Below are 19412 nucleotides of genomic sequence, written 5' to 3'. Positions count from 1 at the left end.
CCCCGCCAAGCAACAACAATTCGAGCAGCGGGGCGGGGCAGCTCGTGAAACGTCAGGAACGGCCGCCCAATGGGAGCGGGCGCTGGCAGACGCGCGCGCGCTGCGCCCAATAGCGCTGGTGGTTCGGGGCTGTCTCCTGGGCTGGTTGTGGGCGGAGCGGCCTGGCGGAGGAGGTGGAGGCGCAGGGCGCGGGGTTGCGCCGTACTAGCGGTGCCCGCTGAGGGGAGGAGGCGGAGGAGCTCCGCGGCCAGAGCGGGAAAGAGACTCGCCTCAGTGTCGGAGTTGTGGCGCTGCGGCAGCTTGGCTCCTGGAGCTGTGAAGAGATAGGGCGTCTGCTGTCCCATCAGGTTCCCATCAGAGCGACCCGCGCGGTCGGAAAGAGGGTGAAGATGGAGGGGGAGGGCGGCGGCAGCGGCGGCGCGGGCACCAGCGGGGACAGTGGCGACGGCGGCGAGCAGCTCCTTACTGTCAAGCATGAGCTGCGGACCGGTGAGCGACCCCGCCCTCTGCCGGCCGGGCCAGCTTCGGAGGCGCGCTTGAGAGCCGGCTTGGGCGCGCGCGCAGGCCAAGAGGGGCGCGAGCTGGGGGGACGGGCCCGGGGAGGGGCGTCGTGGGCAAGGAGAGGAAAGTTTGTTCCTGCTGGGACCCCAGTTTCGGGCCCGGCCTGGGAAGATGCCTTCATGCCCCGCTTCCTGCATAGGTGACACATCTGTCACTGCATGCTGTCTTGAGGGAAAGGTGCTCAAGAGGTGAGCTGTGTGGAGCTGTGTGCGATAGAGCTTGTACTCACTTTACCCTGCTCCTCTGCCTGGGGTGGTCCAGGTGTGAGGGAAGGGTGTGTGTGTGTGTGTGTGTGTGTGTGTGTGTGTGTGTGTGCACACTATCCCTAAGGGACAGCGATCCTGCGACTGATAAACTTGAGGAGTATTGGTCCTCAGTCTCTGGGTCCTTTCTCATAGAGTTACCATGAAGTCATATACTCTTTGAATTTTTTTGCCAGGGTCTTTTGGGAAGCAGCCTCTCTAAGTGTATAAAATAAAATTCTAGGTGAAAGGCTTCACTAGGCGACTTCAGCGTTTACATCCCTTGAGCTGGAGATCAGTAAAGCTGTGTGTGTTAAGCCTTCTACTTTTGCTTTTTTCATTGTGTAATTCCGGGGTTTATTTTGGAAAAATCTTATCTGGACCAACTGATGAAGTTTGGGTCCTCCCCCCATCCCCCACCCCGTCCCATGGAGTCAGGTCTCCCTTTACCATATCATTTCTGGACAGAGAATGTATTATAATGGCTCGATTGTTATTAGTGTCGGTGGTTTAAGATTTTTGACCCAAGTCTTTGGCACATTGTATTAAGTAGACCCAGACAGTAAGTGGTAGGTTTCAGGTAGAAACCATGTCCACCTTGCTGCTGTTTGGGACAGATTAAACTAGATTGATAAAGTTAGCTACGGTCCACAGTTCGTTAGTTTTTGTCATTTCTGATGAGGTTGCTCATTACCATTTTTGGTGCCAGTCTTAGTATAAGATGTTAAGTTCATGCTTTCTCAGTTTTATCAGTTTAAGCACTGCAGTTTTGACTCTATGATGTCTCCTGACCCAGTTATTCCATAGTATTTTTGAGTTCCTCACAGAACCAGTGAGATTCCCTTGACTGGTTGAGATTTTTCACTCCAAATGTAGTCAACAACTGACGTTTTCAACAGGATTTAAAAACATTTTCTCAGTATACATGTATCTAGTATTAAAACCCAGTTTACACCAGGTGCAGTGTCACATGTCTCCTAGAGTGAGGATTTTGTGTTTTTCCCCCCCATCTTACATAATGATTCCTTGCTGTAAGTGTGTGGAGTCATACAGTACAACAAATGCTACTGGAAGTCTTATATGCACAGCCACTGATCATGATGCAACAAGCAGTCTTGGTCAAGGACCAAGGGACACCCTGCTTGTTAGTAGTCCACCAACTGCTCAGTTTCTGGATTTTTGCAAACAATGCTAACTCAGTCAAAGACAATGAGCACTGTTTTATTTCCCTTTCTAACTGTGTGAATCATCAAGTCGGCATTTAGAAATTCTTCTGATGGATGACGGGACTGTACTGAACTCAGTAGTAATGTCAAAGGAGAAGAATGGCCATCTCAATGTATTGCTGAACGCGTGGACAACTGATCAGATGTAATGGTCAGAAACACTGTTAAAATATAACTAAAGAGTCACTCACCTGTCACCAGCCAGCTGGCTCCTCTTGGCGCAGGGTGCTCTAATAGGGGCTATAGCAGTGTGATCTGATGTGCTTGCTCACTGCCTAGGTTGGTAGTTGGTGATTGTATTGTATGCTGTAGGACACATGGTAATGCGATCAGAAACCCAGCCACGGAGTTGGAAGACATGATGGTCAATACTAGCTCTGCCATTAGCTGGCTGTATAGACTGGGAAATCACTGTATTCTTTCAGGCTTACTCCTCTCATCTGCAGAATTGTGCCAGTTGAATGAGACACTACTGGAAAAATGTTAATCGGGTTTCTTGGCACATAGTGGGAAATGTTGGTTGAGTGAAAATCTGAAAAACAACTCCACATTCAGATCTTAATGTAAAATGTTCGAATCTAGTGTGTGTGGAAAACAAACTAAGTCATTGTGTGGTTAGCTATTATTATACGTGTCTTTCTTTGCCTTCTCAAGCAGAGTGTAAACTCCTTGGAATCCTTGCTGCTATTGAATTGCTTGTATATATCTCGCCTATTGTAATCACAACACATAGTACTATAGTCATTCATTTAACTGGGGTTGAAAAGATGGCTCTTTGGAATAGAGTACTTGCCATAGAAGTGTGAAGATGTGAGTTCAAATCCTTTGGATGCACACAGAAGCTGGGTATATGTAATATAGTAGTGTGTTTTTGTGGTCCTAGTGCTTGTATGGCACCATGAGAGCTGGAGACAGAGAGTTTCTGGAAGCTTGTAGGCCAGCTAGCTTGGTGCACACAGTGCTGAAGAACAAAAAGAGCCCCTCTTAAACAAAATGGAAGGTGAGGATGGATGTAGTGGCATGTGTGTGCCCCTAGACTCATACATGCACCCCAAACACACATGTATACACACACACACACACACACACACACACACACACACACACACACACCTATCTGTGTCTGATAGTAAGGTCCTTGAGAGCAGAAACTTTTTTTTTGTCTATTTGTAGCCTGTGGTGTGTGTTAGATGTTCAAATATTTGTTGAGTGAATTTAATTTTGGATGAAAAATAAGAGCAAGGTTTGCAGATGTCAGGTCTTGATAAATTGATGGCAGCAACTGTAAAAGCTGAAGAATCAGAATTCGAGATTAACCAAATCAATTAAACATAAATTCCTGAGCATTTTCTGTTTCCTGGTACTGAAGATATCAAAGAAAATGTTCTGTGTCCAGCTGTGGAGGAAGAGATCATATAAACCAGCAATTAGGATGCACTATTTAAGTATAATAATAGAAACAAAATGTATAAAGGCAACAAAAGAAAGATTAAAGCCAGTAGCCTTTAAATAGTCAAGTGTAACTTTGTTTAACATGAGTGGAAAAATGGAAATTATTTTACCCACTTGTTTATTCAACAAATATTTTGTTACCTCTTATGTACTGAGTGCTGTTTTACATGCTGTGATTAGTAATGTGGCTCTCCACTGGAAAAGAATCACTAGCACCATACACTTACATTGCCTCTACTGTGTCTTAAATCTCTTCTAGTCCATGTGCCAAGTTTCTTCATTGCTGTCCAGGTTTCTCTCAGGAGGTAGAAAATGGACAGGATTAAAGTTCTACATTTTATGGCTTCCGCTATTGAAAGACACCATTCTTTTGTCAGTTTCCGTTAAATTCTGAGAGAATTTATTGGCTTTATTGGCTTAACTTTGATCAGGTACCTGTTTTTGGCTCATTCAATTAAGACTAGATGATAGGATTGTTTCCTTCTAACATGCCAACAACTACACAAAACCATGATAAAGATAAACTAAACTCTTAGAAGATTCATTTGATTCCATCCTTGGGAGACTGCCTAGCATGAAGGAGAGGGTTGCAGAAGGTTATTATGTAACGACAATGGAAACTTTAGTGGCTTGTAGAACGTGACTGCCGTTTGTTAGGGTGTGTGAGTTGCTCAGTGTATGGTTCTGACTCAGACCCTCAACACTGGGAATTCTCACTCGGCCCCACCCCTAGATGAAGAGCTGGGAAATGAATGATTGTTCAGGGAAGGGTAATCAGTCTTCCCCAGGGATGAGCCTCCTTATCCAGGACCAGTGTTTAGTCCTGCAATCATTTATGTATGAACAGCACTGATGGACTCAGCAGGCTGCATTGGTAGATTTGTTTGTATTTATGTAGCAGTAGTAATTAAGAAAAGGGGGTCTCAAATTTGAGAGGGAGCAAGGAAGAGGTATGGGAAAGGTGGGGAGGGAAAGGATGGGAAAGAGGGAAGGATGTGAATACAGCATGCATATGTGAAGTTTATGTAATTATGTACAATTATGAAATGAAATATAAAAACTAAATTTAAAAGCTCCCCAAATAATTAAGACAGAAGTCCAGCTGACTTCTGTGGGGCTGCTTGCTCACTCATATCGATTTGGCAGACTGTATCAGTTCCTTTCCGTGTGGACCTTTCCATAGTGGGTGCTTGAGTGTTGGGAGGACACAGACGTGGACTTCTCCCCAGACAAGTGATCCAAGAGAGCAAGGTGGAAGCTACACGTTGCTTTTGTTAAATAGCTTTGTCTAAGGTGTACAACTTACTATACAATCCTCTAAGTATACAACAAATTGTAGCATAGTTACAGAGATAAAGCCATCATTGTAATTAATTAAAAAGATTTTTTCAACCTATAAACTTTATACCCATTTACATTAGTCATCCTACATTTTCACTACCTAGGGGTAGCCAACCAGCAATCTAGTTTCTGACTATATATCTGCCCATTATTTTATTATAAAACAATCGTACACTTTTATAATTGTCTATTTTTTCAGTAAACATGTTATTAAGATCCAGGTCTTAAAGGCATATATAACATTGTGACTTGTTTTTTTGCTGACAAACTATTTTGATGTATTAGGTAGGTCATATTTTACTTATCCATCAGCGGATTGTCATTTGGGTTATTTCTTTTGTGCCATGTACATTTGTAGACAAACTTTTTTACCGCTCTCTTTTCATTTTATTTACCAACAATAAAACTGTTGGATTTTATGGAGCCAGAGTTTTTCAAACTGTGAGCTTTTTCCAGAAGTAGTGCATGAGGGACTTTCACCACAGCCTAGCCAGTGCGTTGTAATCTGTCTTTTATGCCTTTAGCCATACCAGAACAAGTGAAGCAGTAGCTTTCGTTATGGCTTTGGTTGTATTTCTCCAATGATGTTGTATGTACTTTTAAGCAACTAGTCCACTTGCATATCTTTGGAGAAATGCTTACTTCTATCCTTGGCCTGTTTTGCAGTTGGTTTCTTTCTTCCCCCACCCCCAACACCCTGTTCTGAGACAGAGTCTCACAATGTAAACCTGGCTGGCCTGGAACTCCTGTGTAGATCAGGAGTTCTGGCCTGGAATTTACAGAGATCCTAACTTTTTTATTAGTGAGATTTCTTTATTTTAGATACACATCTCTTATCAGATACAAGATTGCAAATATTAATTTTCGTAAATCGAATAGGCTTTTTATCTTTGGGGTGGTGATATTCTGAGAAGCATGAGAGGTTTTAATTTAGATTAAAAACTAGTTTGTTTGTTCCTCCCATTGTTTCTTGTTCTGCCTTACACATGACTTCATTTTCTTCTAAGAGTATGATGCTTTTTAGCTGTTGCAACTCGGTTTTTGATAAATTTGAGGGGTTGGGGATTTAGCTCAGTGGTAGAGCGCTTGCCTAGAAAGCGCAAGGCCCTGGGTTCGATCCCCAGCTCCGAAAAAAAAAAAAAAAGAAAAAAAGAAAAAAAAAGATAAATTTGAATTATTGGATAGTGTGTGAGGTAGAGATCCAGATTCACATTTGTATGTAGACACTCACTTGTCCTTGTGCTGTTTTTGCACAGCCTGCTCTTTCCCTATTTAATTGTCTTGGCACCTTCTTTGGATAAATTAGTTAACCATAGACAAATAAATTCTCAGCTCTATTCCATTGGTCTGTATGTCTCTCTTTAGCTAGTACCGTAAAACTGCAAGTTACAAGCTTAGTTTTAAAGTTGGAATGTATAAATCTTCCAACTTTATTTTCCCAAGATTGTGTTGGTCATTCTTGGTTCCTTCATTTTTCCACATGAATTCAGTACGTCTTGTTTGTTTCTTCACAGAAGCTATTTGAATGATGCTCTGATATAGATCACATTGAATTTATTAGTTTTGAGAGTGTTGCTGTCTTTGCGGTGTTAAGTCTGACCCATGAACGTGGGATGTCCTTCTACTTATGTAGCTCTTCTTTCATTTATGTGACAGTGCTTTGTTATTTCTAGAGTATAAGTCCATCCTTTTGTTCAGTTTATTCCTAGTATTTCATTTTTGATATATAATAATATATTTGTAATGAAATTACTTTCTTTTAATTTTGGAATGTTAATTGTGTCTAGAGATCTATTGTGTCTTACAACCTCGTTGACCTAGTTTATTAGTTCTAATAGTACTTTAGTGTACGCCTTAGTATTTTTATTCACTGGACTATATAGTGATTATCTTTATATACATATATATTTATATATGTAGTATGTGTGTATAAGTAAGAGAGAGAGGGAGGGAGGGAAGGAGATAAAGAGAGAGGGGGAGGGAGGGTCAGTTTGTTTTATTTCTTCCTAATATGAATGCTTTTGTGCAATTTTCTTGTTTAATTGCCTTAGCTGGTGATGTTAACTAACTACACTACTCAGACATCCCTGTCTAGTGTTGTATCTAGGAGGAAAGCTTTAATCATCCATCACTAATTATAGGGCAGGCTGTGGATTTTCCATGGATGCCTTGTAGAAATTGAGAAAGTTTCCTTCTGTTCCTAGTTTGGGAATTTTTAAATTGTAAAAGGGTGCTGGACTTTGTCAGATGCTCTTTCTTCATCGTGAGATGATGAGGTTGTTGTTCTGTTTTATTGATGAGGTTTATTACACTGATTGATTATTGTGTGTCAGGATGGCCTCGCACTCTGGGATAAACTCCATTTGATCATAATCCTTTTTACATGCTGCTAGAGTCAGTTCACTGTTATTTTGTTGAGAACTTTTATCCTTATTGTTCACTAGAGGTATCTGCTTTCTTATTCTGTGATGCTTCTCAAAAAATCTTGACTTTTTTTTTGTCACCAACTATAGAGTTTCCCTATAGAATTTGATTACTAATATTCTTACTTGGAGTATTGAGTAAAGCTCAATATTGTGGTCAGAGGATAGGCTGAAGTTTTGAATTTGCCTCTAGTTAATTTGCTATATGACCTAGAGTGCATTATTTGCCTTTCTGAGCCTAAATTTTCTTATTCACAAAGCAAAAGTGTTACACTGGATGACATGCAGATTACCAAGAACTAAGCTGGTGTTTCATAGTATTTCTGTGTAGTAGACAAAGGCCATGGATTGTTACTTGATTTAAAACTTTACCAGATGAATCATGTAGAATCCCACTGAAAAAGAGCAGTCCCCTGTTGTGTGCGGAGTTGGTTCTCTCTTGTCACTTTTACATAGGTTCCAGGATTGAATCCAGGCCACTAGGCTTTAGGTTTACCTGCCAAGCTGTCTTGTTGCCAACCTGCCCCTGCCCTGCAACTAGATGCTTGTTAGTCTAAAAGATAATTGCTTTTAAATTTCCTGTCGTGAGTGTCAGAGGGTGAGGAAATAATCTAAGTAAAGAGAGTGGCATCGCAATGTCATGTCAAAGTGGATTCGAGTGTCTTTTGTATTTTCAGCCTAGGGAAAAGCCTTAGGTGAGCTGATGTTGTACCAGCCCTCTGCTGTAGAGAAAGGAAGTGCGCCTTGGAACTGCACACAGGTATGTTTTGATGGGCAGGTTGAATTCTTTCATGTGAACAAGAGACTCGTGAGAGCTCCTCTAGGGAAAGTCTGACACCCTTTTGTGTTGGTTAATTTCACAGTTAATTTCAGGTTGAGCAATATCAGTCAGGTTGAGCAATATCAGAGGGGGGGAGGGAAGAGGCTGCCACAGCCATCACCTTTGAATTCTTTGAATGATTTGAAGATCTTTATATTCACTGCAAAGGTGTAATAGCTCCTGCATTTATCTTGTTTATCAGGGAATATGAATAGGTCCTAAAATAGAATCTTAACCTTGCTGTGTTTGTTTCCAGCAATGTCCTTCTTGTTCAAATGTAGCTATTCCTCCCCAAATCAAATGAGTTTCTGGATTTTATATATCCTTAAAACTGTAAGTGAACTCTCACTTTTTTCTTTTCAATAATTTGTTAAGACATTGTCCCTGAGACTGAAGGGAGACTAGGGAGATAGTTCTCTGTGTGTGCCTGGAGCTCTTTTTTTTTTTTTTTCTTTCTTTCTAGAAAGCCCATGGCATATTTTTGCCTTCCATTAGGGGGATACAACCAAATACCACCACACCATCTTTTCTTTCTTTCCTTTAGTTTCTTTTTTCTTTTCTTCTTCTCTTTTGTTTTTTGAGACAGGGCCTTGGCTGTCCTTGGACGTTCTGTGTAGACAACGTTGGCCTTGAATTCACAGAGATCCACTTGCTTGTGCCTCTGAAATGCTGGGACTGCTCACCATCATGCCCAGTCTGTCTGTGGTGCTGAGAGTCTGAACACGGGTCCTGTTGCAAGCATTTTACCCACAAAGCCATCTCTCCAGCCTTCCAGTCCCCAGTCTTTAGTATAGTACTTGGTGTATTATCACATTCAAGTTTTGTCTCAGTGGGCCTCTTAAAAATCTACATATTCTTGGGCTGGGGATTTAGCTCAGTGGTAGAGCGCTTACCTAGGAAGCGCAAGGCCCTGGGTTCGGTCCCCAGCTCCGAAAAAAAAGAACCCCCCAAAAAAAAATCTACATATTCTTGACCTCTGAAAAGTTACACAAATGGTATATTGAATATCAAAGTATTTGGAATAGAGAAAGTAAACTTGGTTCTTAAAAGAATTCTATCATTAGCTCTTTTATTTAAAAATCTTTTCTGACTGGTTTTCCATCTGCAACTCAGACGGTTCTGTAGACTTTTAGCATGCTATCTTTATAATTTAGGTAATGTTAATGAGTTTTTAGGAACATGTTTAAATGTATATGTTTTCCAAGTGTGCACATATACATACACACATATGTGCATGCATGTGAAGGATAGTGAACAAATTCAGGCATCATCTACTTTTTTTTTTGAGACTTGCCAAGTAGGCTTATGCTAGCTGGCTAGTGAGTCCAGGGATCTGCCTGTTTCTACCTTAAGAGTATGGGCAATTTATAATCTATGTGTTCTTGACCTGAAAGTAATGCAAATAATATTTTATACCAAATTATTTGGAATATAAAGGAATGTGTATTCCAATTATGAGGCCCCGATTTCTTTTTTCTTATATGAGTTCTAAGGATCAAACATGTTACTAACCTTCTTAGATCATGATGAAATCTTGTGTGGTAGCCTGAATAATAACTTCTCTTCCTCTTCCTAAAAATACCCACATTCTTTTTTTTTTTTTTGGTTCTTTTTTTCGGAGCTGGGGACCGAACCCAGGGCCTTGCGCTTCCTAGGTAAGCGCTCTACCACTGAGCTAAATCCCCAGCCCCAAATACCCACATTCTAATCCCAGGATTCCTGGGAGAATGCTACCTATTACATGGCAAGATAAACTTGCATGTGAGATTAAACATCCTACGGTTAAGAGATTATCCTGGTTTATCTAATCACACTGGTAGGAAGAATGAGAGCCAAAGTCAGAGGTGCCTTGAGGGTAGGAGCAGAACAGGGTGATGCCATAGCTGGGAAGGGTCAATACCTACAGCCCCTTGATGTTGGGTGACTGAGTTTTCTCTTGGATGTCTCAGAGGAATGCAGCTCTTGGGTCATTTTCATTTTTACCTTAGTTTCAGACTTCTGATTTCTAGAATACCATAAAGCTTTGAACCAGCTATTCTGTTTTTCGTAGGAATGCTCTAAGTGGGTGCATGAGTAGATTTTTTTTCCTTCCGTAAGGTTCTTGCTATAGCCCAGGCTAGCCTCGACTTACAATGAGCCTCCTGCTTTAGTTTTCCAAAGATGGCATGCACCAGTGTTCCTGACTTAGCAGACTTGTATTGGGTGGGTGACGCCCCTCATCTGATATTGTGATTGCAACCTTAGTTTTCCCCATGTGCCAGTTGCACTTCTCTTGTTTTTTTTTCTTTTCTTTATTTAATCCTAATAATGTTTCCTTTATATTCTATACCAAAGTGTGGATTAAAATATGTAAGTACCTTTATACTTAAATACGTATATACATAGCAAACATGGACAATGTGGGAAGACAGTTAGTTGACTTTCCGGTGTTTTGCTTAAGTAAAATCTTTGTCATTCTGTTCTTATTTCTTTACTTTTATCCTAAGGAAAAGAAAACAAATTCTCTTATTAATTAGTAGAACTTTTATTTTTTTGATGTGATACAAAATGATAAATTGGTAAAATAAAGGCATACTCAAAGGACTTCTGTAGGCAGGAAATCTGAGACTGTGCACAGGGCTCTCCTTATATCGGATACTTCCTACACAAATAGAAAATCCCATCAGTAACTGTAGTGTTCAGTCAGTTGAAGTACTCTGTCCTCTAACCATGTAAGCAACCTGATCTGGGATTATGTGTTTGTCTTAAAGGAAGGATTAATCAAAGTACATTTTGAAGTCAGTGTCACTGCTGTCCAAATACACCGAGTTTTAGCAGTGTACCTGCACTAACCAACTCCCATGATCTTAGCTTGTTTTTCCTTTATACTCACACCATTTATTTGTAAGCAAACGTCATAGTTAGGATTAGGATGGAGCATATGTTATTGGCCACCTACATTAAAACTCAAAATTTTGACTTTTTCATTATAAACTGAGCAAAGATAGAGGTGGGAGTTCTCATTCATCCATTTGAGGATTATTGAATTTTTAGTAGAAAACAATTAAACATGGCTTCTACCATCACTGTCTGATACTCGACACAGAGACCCTGTATATCTGATCATGTAAGTAACTGTGGGATTGCAGTATGTATGTATGTATGTATGTATGTATGTATGTATGTATGTATTTATTTATTTATTTATTTTTGGTTCTTTTTTTCGGAGCTGGGGACCGAACCCAGGGCCTTGCGCTTCCTAGGTAAGCGCTCTACCACTGAGCTAAATCCCCAGCCCCTGATTGCAGTATTTATAAATAGGCTCAGGGTTTTGTCTAATGGGGACACTGTGCGTTGGATGGTGGAAGTCTGTGGATGCCAAGCAGAGGCCCTGGCTATTGTGGATGGGCTGAGGGATGGCGGAACAAAGCATTTCTGTCAAAGGAGCAACACAGATGGCTCAAAAGTCAGCAGTGGTTTGCTACACAGAAGTTTCTGAAGGAAAGGCTTCTGACTAGGCTATCATATCTAAGAAAGCTACAGGAAATGACTGGAATGGTAGCAAGGGCCATTTAATGGCAAGATTTAGTAGGTTATGGCAAACTATTTAGGCATTGTGTGTAAGCATGAAACCAGTTGGGAACTGATTAAATCAATTTGTGTTATAAAAAATGATCCCCATTGCTTTGAGGGGTATGTGAGAAGGCTAGCTAGGACTCTATTGCAGAAATTTAAATGGACTATAAAGGTTAAGATTAGGTGATAATTGATACTGAGAATTGTAAGTATTTGAGAAGTATCTAGGAGGTAGAATAAATAGGACATGGCATTATGTTGATATGGACTCTTTGGCAGGAACAAACGTGTTTGAAGATACTATTCATTGAGACAGCGTGTTAATTTCAGTTTGCTTTAGTAGCCTATCCTAACTCACATTTGGGTTGCTCTTGGCTTCATGACCTGAATGGGTCATGTGCTTAGGGTATCACAAAGTCGGGACCTATGGGTAAGTCAGACTTGATTGTTGTTTGAGGTTCTGTGTAAAAACATATTTTTAAGTTCCAGCTTTTTGTTGCTAGAATTCAGAGCCTGTAATTGTCAGCTTGAAGCTCCAATTTCTTTGTTGGCCATCAATGAGGAACCACTGTTAGCTTCTAGAATCTAGATGGCATGCATTCCTTTTCCAGTGCCCCTCTGTCTTTAAGCAAGCTAAAGCATATCAGTTTCTTCAGGCACTTTGACTTTGGGTCTCCTGTGACCTATAGGCCCAGATTTAAAGTGGCTCATATGATTAGCCTAGCTCTACTTGGATTATTTTCCCATTTATAAAGTCAGTTAATTTGGGGCCTCATATCTGTGGAGTCTCTTTATTACAAAGTGATGTTTACTCACTCTGGGAGGAGAGTGTGTGAAGAGTAGAGTGATTGGGGTCATTTTAAGATTTTTAGATGGCGAACTAGGAGAGATGAATATATAGCTCTGCAGAAAACATAGGACCCAGTTTAATGGACGAAAGTAACTTTTAGGAGCCTTGGATATATTATGATGGATATATATGGTGGTAGTAATTACGGATGATGAAACCTTATGTGTTATAGTATGTACCTTAACTCATTTAAGGCAGGCAATAACATTGGGAAGCTAGTCCTGTTATTGTTATTCTACCTTAGCAAGTTGGGAAACAGAGTCTTCAACAGGTAATTTGCTCAGTGTTACCCAGGAAGTAAGCAAAAGAATCAGTTTTGAAACCCAAATAGTTTGTGACACCAGCTCCTGGTGTCACAAAAATATAAATGCCCCTAAAGCCAAGTTAGTAGGGAAGATCTCTTTTGGAGATGCTATAGAAAGAAGATTTAGAACTAAGTCCTGAAAAACTAGAAAAGAAATGTGAAGAATTATCAAGAAAATGAGTTGCTAAGACCGGATACAGAGGAAGAGGACAGGGGTGTATATGCGGGAGTGTCTGTTCCATTGACTGTGTTAAGAGCATTCTGGTGGAAGGTGAGTGGGGCAAAGTCAGATTGGAATGTTTGAAGGGTGAATTGCAAGTGAGGTAATTTTGAGACTTTGTTCCGCAGGGGATTGAAGTAGGGACTAGAAGGGGGTTTTTCCTGACTCCCTGTCTTAAGATGACTGATGGTGGATCATGCTGAAGCATCTGTGTGTCAGGATACAGGTGCATTTGTAGATTTGGTAGCAGGAAGATGAGGGAGTTATGAGGCCATGATTGTTTTGTTTGTCCCTCTGTGAATTGTAAAGAAAAGGCAATTCTTTATTTAAGATAAGTAGCTTCACTGTTTTTTAAAAAAATGTTATTCTGGTCTTTTGGAAAAAAATCTGATACAGAAAAACATCCTAAGAGTACTTTATACTTGCGGCTGTTCAGAGGAACTTGTAGCATTTTCAGGCCCAGGCAAACAGGCATTTCTGTGCTTTCTATGATCAGAGAACTGAACATAGAATCGGGCTCATGCCAGATTCTTAGTAAGCTTAATTTTCTGTTTCTTCTTTTTGAAGTGGTTTAAGTTTAGTTTAGTTTACTTCTAAATTATACTTATTTTGGTACATGTATTGGGGGAAAAGGCAGTTACTGTTTTGTTTTGACTCAGATTTTACATAAGTTTCGCTGTGTAATTCTAGAATCACTTGGATAAGTGATAAAACAGTGCTGTCTTATACAGAGTACAGTATGTCTTTGAGGTATGTGATTACAGCAGTAAAGTGAGCAGAATTGTTTTAAAATGCACAGATATTAAATATAACTTTGTTTGGCTGCCAGTGCTCTCCAGAGACATGGTTTGAGGCCCAACCACAACGCTAAACAGCTTCAGAACAGTTCACCACCTGGTGGTTGAAGGGAACCCGATGTGCTAGCAGTTTCGCCCAGTTTTCAAGCCCCCATGCATTTACTAAAATTGTACTACTTGGGCTTTGTGGATAGGCATCAAGGCTTTTGTATTAAGTTACGTATGTGCTGTTAGGACCATGCTGGGCACTTCCTAACTGTAGCTTATCTGATAAGTTACTTTATAAATATTTTCTCCCATGACGGAAAAGGGGGGGGGGACAACAAACCCTTCAAATAGCAGCAGCAGACTTTTTATTTTCTCACTGCATACAATTGACACCTTTGGACTGAAATTAAATTAACCCAAGAATATTATGTTTTGTAATACTGAATAATCAAGGATAAGGTTTTATGGGAAGAACTATTTTATAATCTTACTTGGTTGGTCCCAGAAAATGAGATCATAATATATATATATTTTCTAGTTGGTATATTAAAATCAGATTTTAAGCATATTAAATAGGATCAAATCAGATTGTGTTCTATACCTACTGAAGAATTGGCTAATTCAGAGCTAACCCCCTTCCCTGTTTTTCTTCCCATAAACACATTTGAGCCAACCAGCTAACCTGTCAGCCATTCCAAGTCCTCTAGTTAATTATAAAGTCTTCTTTGCTTGGGGCTTTGCAAGGACTATTTTTTTTTAATTTTTTATTATATATTTCTTTACTTATATTTCAATGGTTATTCCTCTTCCCGGTTTCCTTTCCGTAAGCCCCCATCCTCTCCCTTCCCCCTCCCCCATACGGGTATTCCCCCTATACATCCTCCTTATTGCCCTCCCCCATATTCCCCTGCACTGGGGAGTCCAACCTTGGCAAGACAAAGCAAGGGCTTTCCCTTCCACTGGTGTCCCAACAAGGCTATTCTCTGCTACATATGCAGTTGGAGCACTGGGTCAGTCCATGTATAGTCTTTCGGTAGTGGTTTAGTGTCGCGCCCACCTCGTCCAGCAAGGAAGACGCAACACCATCGGATCCTTGTCAACAGCCTTTATTTGCAGGACACCTTCATTGCTGATACAGGGAACCCAAGCAGCAAGAGCACTCGCCTCATATAGACAGCAGGCTGAGGCTATGCTAATTGTCCTTCAGGGATTGGCGGAGCATGAATCAACTCATTAGCATGGTACTGCTCCTTCATTAGCATTTTACCGGCCAACTGATGCCAGGTGCAAAGCCTGCCCATGCGCAGTACCCTTGTTTACCACAGGAGGGCACCCTACAGTTTAGTCCCTGGAAGCTCTGGTTGGTTGGCATTGTTGTTATTATGGGGTTGCAAGCTCCATCAACTCTTTCAATACTTCCTCTAATTTCCCTCAAGGGGGTCCTATTCTCAGTTTGGTGGTTTGCTGCTAGCATTGACCTCTGTATTAGACATGCTCTGGATTTGTCTCTCAGGAGAGATCTATATCCAGTCCCTTTCCACATGCATTTTTTAGCTTCATCAATCTTATCTAGTTTTGGTGGCTGTGTATATATATGGGCCACATGTGGGGCAGGCTCTGAATGGCCATTCCTTGAGTCACTGCTCTAAACTTTGCTTCCATATCCCCTCCTATGAATATTTTTCCCCCTTTTAAGAAGGAGTGGGAGCATCTGCATTTTGGTCATCCTTCTTCTTGAGCTTCCTGTGCTCTGTAGATTGCATCTTGGGTAATTTGAGCTTTTTGGCTAATATCCACTTATCAATGAGTGCATACCAAGTGTGTTTTTCTGTGATTGAGTAACCTCACTCAGGATGATATTTTCTAGTTCATTCCATTTGCCTATGAATTTAATGAAGTCATTGTTTTTGATAACTGAGTAGTACTCCATTGTGTAGATGTTCCATATTTTTTGAATCCATTTCTCTGTTTAAGGGCATCTGGATTCTTTCTAGCTTCTGACTATTATGGATAAGGCTGCTATGAACATAGTGGAGCACGTGTCTTTGTTATATGTTGGGGCATCTTTTGGGTATATGCCCAAGAGAGGTATAGCTGGGTCCTCGGGTAGTGTAATATCCAATTTTCACCTCCAGACTGATTTCCAGAATGGTTGTACCAGTTTGCAATCCCACCAACAATGGAGGAGTGTTCCTCTTTTTCCACATCCTTGCCAGCATCCGCTGTCACCTGAGTTTTTATCTTAGCCATTCTGACTGGTGTGAGGTGGAATCTCAGGGTTGTTTTGATTTGCATTTCCCTGATGACTAAGGATGTTGAACATTTCTTTATATGCTTTTTGGCCATTTGATAATCCTCAGCTGAGAATGTTTTGTTTAGCTCTGAACCCCATTTTTAATAGGGTTATTTAACTCTTTGGACTCTAACCTCTTGAGTTCTTTGTATATTTTGGATATTAGCCCTCTATCAGATGTAGGATTGGAAAGGTCTTTTCCCAATCTGTTTGTTGCTGTTTTGTCCTAATGACATGCAAGGACTTTTTATTCCACTAGTTTCTATGTTTTGTCTCCCTAGACGCTGATATGCTTTAGAGTCTGGCCTCCATCTCAACTGTTCCACTGTTTCTTAACATGCCCCTCCTTTGCTGGTCTGATGGAATATCTCAGTTTGATCTAGTGTCACTTCTTTGTAGCACCTGGTGCTTAAGCATTGATATTGGTCTCCTTTTTTAACAACAGAATGTCCTTCTGCCTAAGTCTCCCACTGGCTTGCACTATCTTCTTCCTCAGGTGTTTCTCATTCTCTCTACAGTTCTCTCTCTGATTCAGCCCTCTTCTTGTATCCACTCTAACTGCAAGATAAGATGTTATCATTGCTCGAACTATTAGCCACGTCTCTGTTTCCAGTTTAGATCTCTTCTTGTATTCCTCATTATTCACTTCCATTGGCCTGCTGTACATAAAACTTTCAGATTGTCCACAGATACCTTCATCACTCAAGCCAAGCAATGTTTCTTCTTCCAGCCTTCTATGTTTTATTTTGTGACATTGTTATCCGCATCCTGCCAAGACTCTAGCTAGAAACATGAGGTACCATTTTGCACTGGAGACACTTGAGGGTAGCAGTGTCACATCTGTTTAATAGGTATTGTATCTCATACCTCTTGGTGCACAGTCTCCCGACCTCTTTGTCTCACTTTGGAGTCCAAGTATAGCTGTCATAATCAGTTCTGTGTCAACATCAGTCTCTTATATGTAGCTTTTACTACCCCACCTGACCTCTAGGATCAGGCTGTGCTACCAGGCCCCACTCTGCTTCCCGTGAATCCATAAATAAAAGATATACACATAGTTATTCATTTTTAACTTGCCTTCTTGGCACAGTTACTATCTCCTGTCTGGAAAATGTGCCTTTATCATTACTCTTAGCTCTGCCCCTCCCACCTGCCCTAAACTTTATCCCCTGACCACCTTATGGTCTCTCATGACTGGTCAACTTTTCTCCATCAGAAGCATGCTGAATCCTGTCTGCCCTTCCTTGTGTCTCCCTTTTTCTCCAGGGACCTAGAAGTCCTGCCTGTACCTTCTGCCCAGCAATTGGCCCATGGCTTTCTTTACTGACAGATCAAGAACCAATTGGGGAACAGGACCTATCATCAGTCCACTTCAGGTTGATGGCATTTACTTGGATGGACATATGCTACACATTTTACATTTTCAAGACATTGGTTCTTGTTCTAAGGCCTAGGTTCCTGGTGGGAGCTGGCTCAGCAAGCATAGATGTTTGCCTCCAAAGTAAAAAGCATTAATAGTCCCCTGGGGCAACCTTTAATTAATGGGGGTGGGGTGGGGTGGGGTGGGGGGGTGGGAGCTGACAACATATGCATTTCTCTGTATTGATTCTAGAGTGGAAATTTCGCAGGGGTGTTCCACCCGTTCTTCAAAGGAGCTAGATTACATTGGGATGATAATGTATCCTTGTTTCATTCGCCTTGTCAGTTTCTCCTTATTTCATCTCATTGGGATTACCTTCCCAATAAACCACTTGCATAGCAGTCCAGGATAACAAACACTGTTGTTGGTGTTTATAAAGTGGCTTAAAAAGCATACCCTCAAATGGGGTACTGCAGAGGGTTGCCCTTTCAGCTCAAGACACTGATTCCTGTTCTAAGGCTTAGTGTTGTTCACGAGTGAACCATGACAAGGATCCCATTGTTGGTAGCAGTGGGTGCTGATAAACATTTGTGATCCTGCCATATGCAACATGGAATAGAAGGGGAAGATTTGGACATGTCATAGCTCTAGGATTTCAGTGTTTGGGGACAGTGGTAATATTAAGACCTTTGAATTGACTGACTCAGCTTTTCAAACTTTGGTAACAAAAAAGAAGATTCTCGTGGAAGGCTTTGGAAAGATCCTCGAAACATATGGACATGAACAAATTATGGGTAAATATTGGTCCCATGATTTAATCATAAGGGTAGCAGAACTTTGTACCCTTACTGTGGTCAGTTTGTATTGTCATTTGGGCTTAACTGAAATTGTTCCTCAGAACTCCCTTCTGGATTTTGGACTAACACTGATCATAATAAACATTTTTGGTGAGACAGACAGAGGGACAGAAATGAAACAACAGCTGAGTTTCTTTCACTGATGGCATGAAGTGATTCTCTAGCCCCCACGTGTTGTTGCTAATCTGCTGTATCATATTGTTGGCAGGGAGCACTGGCCAGCCTGCAGTTTGTTTCCCCAGCTCTGTTGGATTACCTCCATCAGCTTCTGGGAATCTAGGGCCAGTGTGTCTAACTTCTCTGCAGGTCATTGGTATCTTCAGGTTAGAGCTCTGAAGATACCTACAGATAAATACTTCTGCATGTCTTAGTGGGTTCTGGCTTGTTCTCAGGATTCTAGTTTATCCTTGCTCTTTACCTCTCCACATCTGACTTTCTTTTTAAACTATCTGCCCTGCTGTCCTTAACCTTAGTTTGATGTGGAGCAGTCTCCAAAGAGACTAACAACTCCCACACTTAGGTCAGGTGCAAACCCTATTTTAGTCTTTTACTATATATCATTTGTGATGATCATACTTTTTTTCTTTTTCTTTTTTTTTTTTTTTTTTTTTGGTTCTTTTTTTCGGAGCTGGGGACTGAACCCAGGGCCTTGCGCTTCCTAGGTAAGCGCTCTACCACTGAGCTAAATCCCCAGCCCCACTTTTTTTCTTTTTAATGTTCTTTTAACAAATGTTCAAGACTGAAGACAGGACCCGAATATAGAAAGACCATGGTTCTTTGGAAGCCATGCAAAGATCCTGTTGAATGGAATGCCTCACATATTTTTGTTCTTAAGATTTGCCTTATATTTCCCATCATTTCTTCTATAACAGTAACAAGACATAAGTCTCAATATAGTTTAACAGGTGGTCATGTTCTTTTTATTGAAGAAAGTAGATAATGCTGTTCTAGCTCCTGGTCATATATATGGCAACAGAATAGAAGGATTATGTGGGGAAAAGTGGATCTGGGAGGAAGTGAATGAAACAGGCATAGCAAGGTAGAAAGGAAATAGCCTGAATAAGAGAGAACATAGTAACCTAAGTCTATCAACAAGGCTCACAAATAGTGTAGTTGCTTTGTC

General features: G+C 40.9%; 1 protein-coding gene across 3 annotated transcripts in view; it reads left to right on the top strand.

Moving 5' to 3' along the window:
- Window positions 1–201: 201 nt before the first annotated feature.
- Rps6ka5 (ribosomal protein S6 kinase A5) overlaps window positions 202–19412 on the top strand; it is a 171194-nt gene continuing 151983 nt past the window's right edge. For 2 of the 3 annotated variants that reach the window (XM_087553426.1, XM_087553427.1), the window contains exon 1: window positions 202–489. In XM_087553426.1, the coding sequence (XP_087409552.1) occupies window positions 390–489 (100 nt within the window). In that variant the 5' untranslated portion in view covers window positions 202–389. 3 annotated transcript variants of the gene reach the window in all.

This window comes from Rattus norvegicus, chromosome 6, assembly GCF_021556685.1.
Source record: "Rattus norvegicus strain SHRSP/BbbUtx chromosome 6, alternate assembly SHRSP_T2T, whole genome shotgun sequence".
Lineage (NCBI taxonomy): Eukaryota > Metazoa > Chordata > Mammalia > Rodentia > Muridae > Rattus > Rattus norvegicus.
The sequence above is the reverse complement of the archived record's forward strand: the minus strand, read 5'-3'. Positions and strand labels throughout refer to the sequence as shown.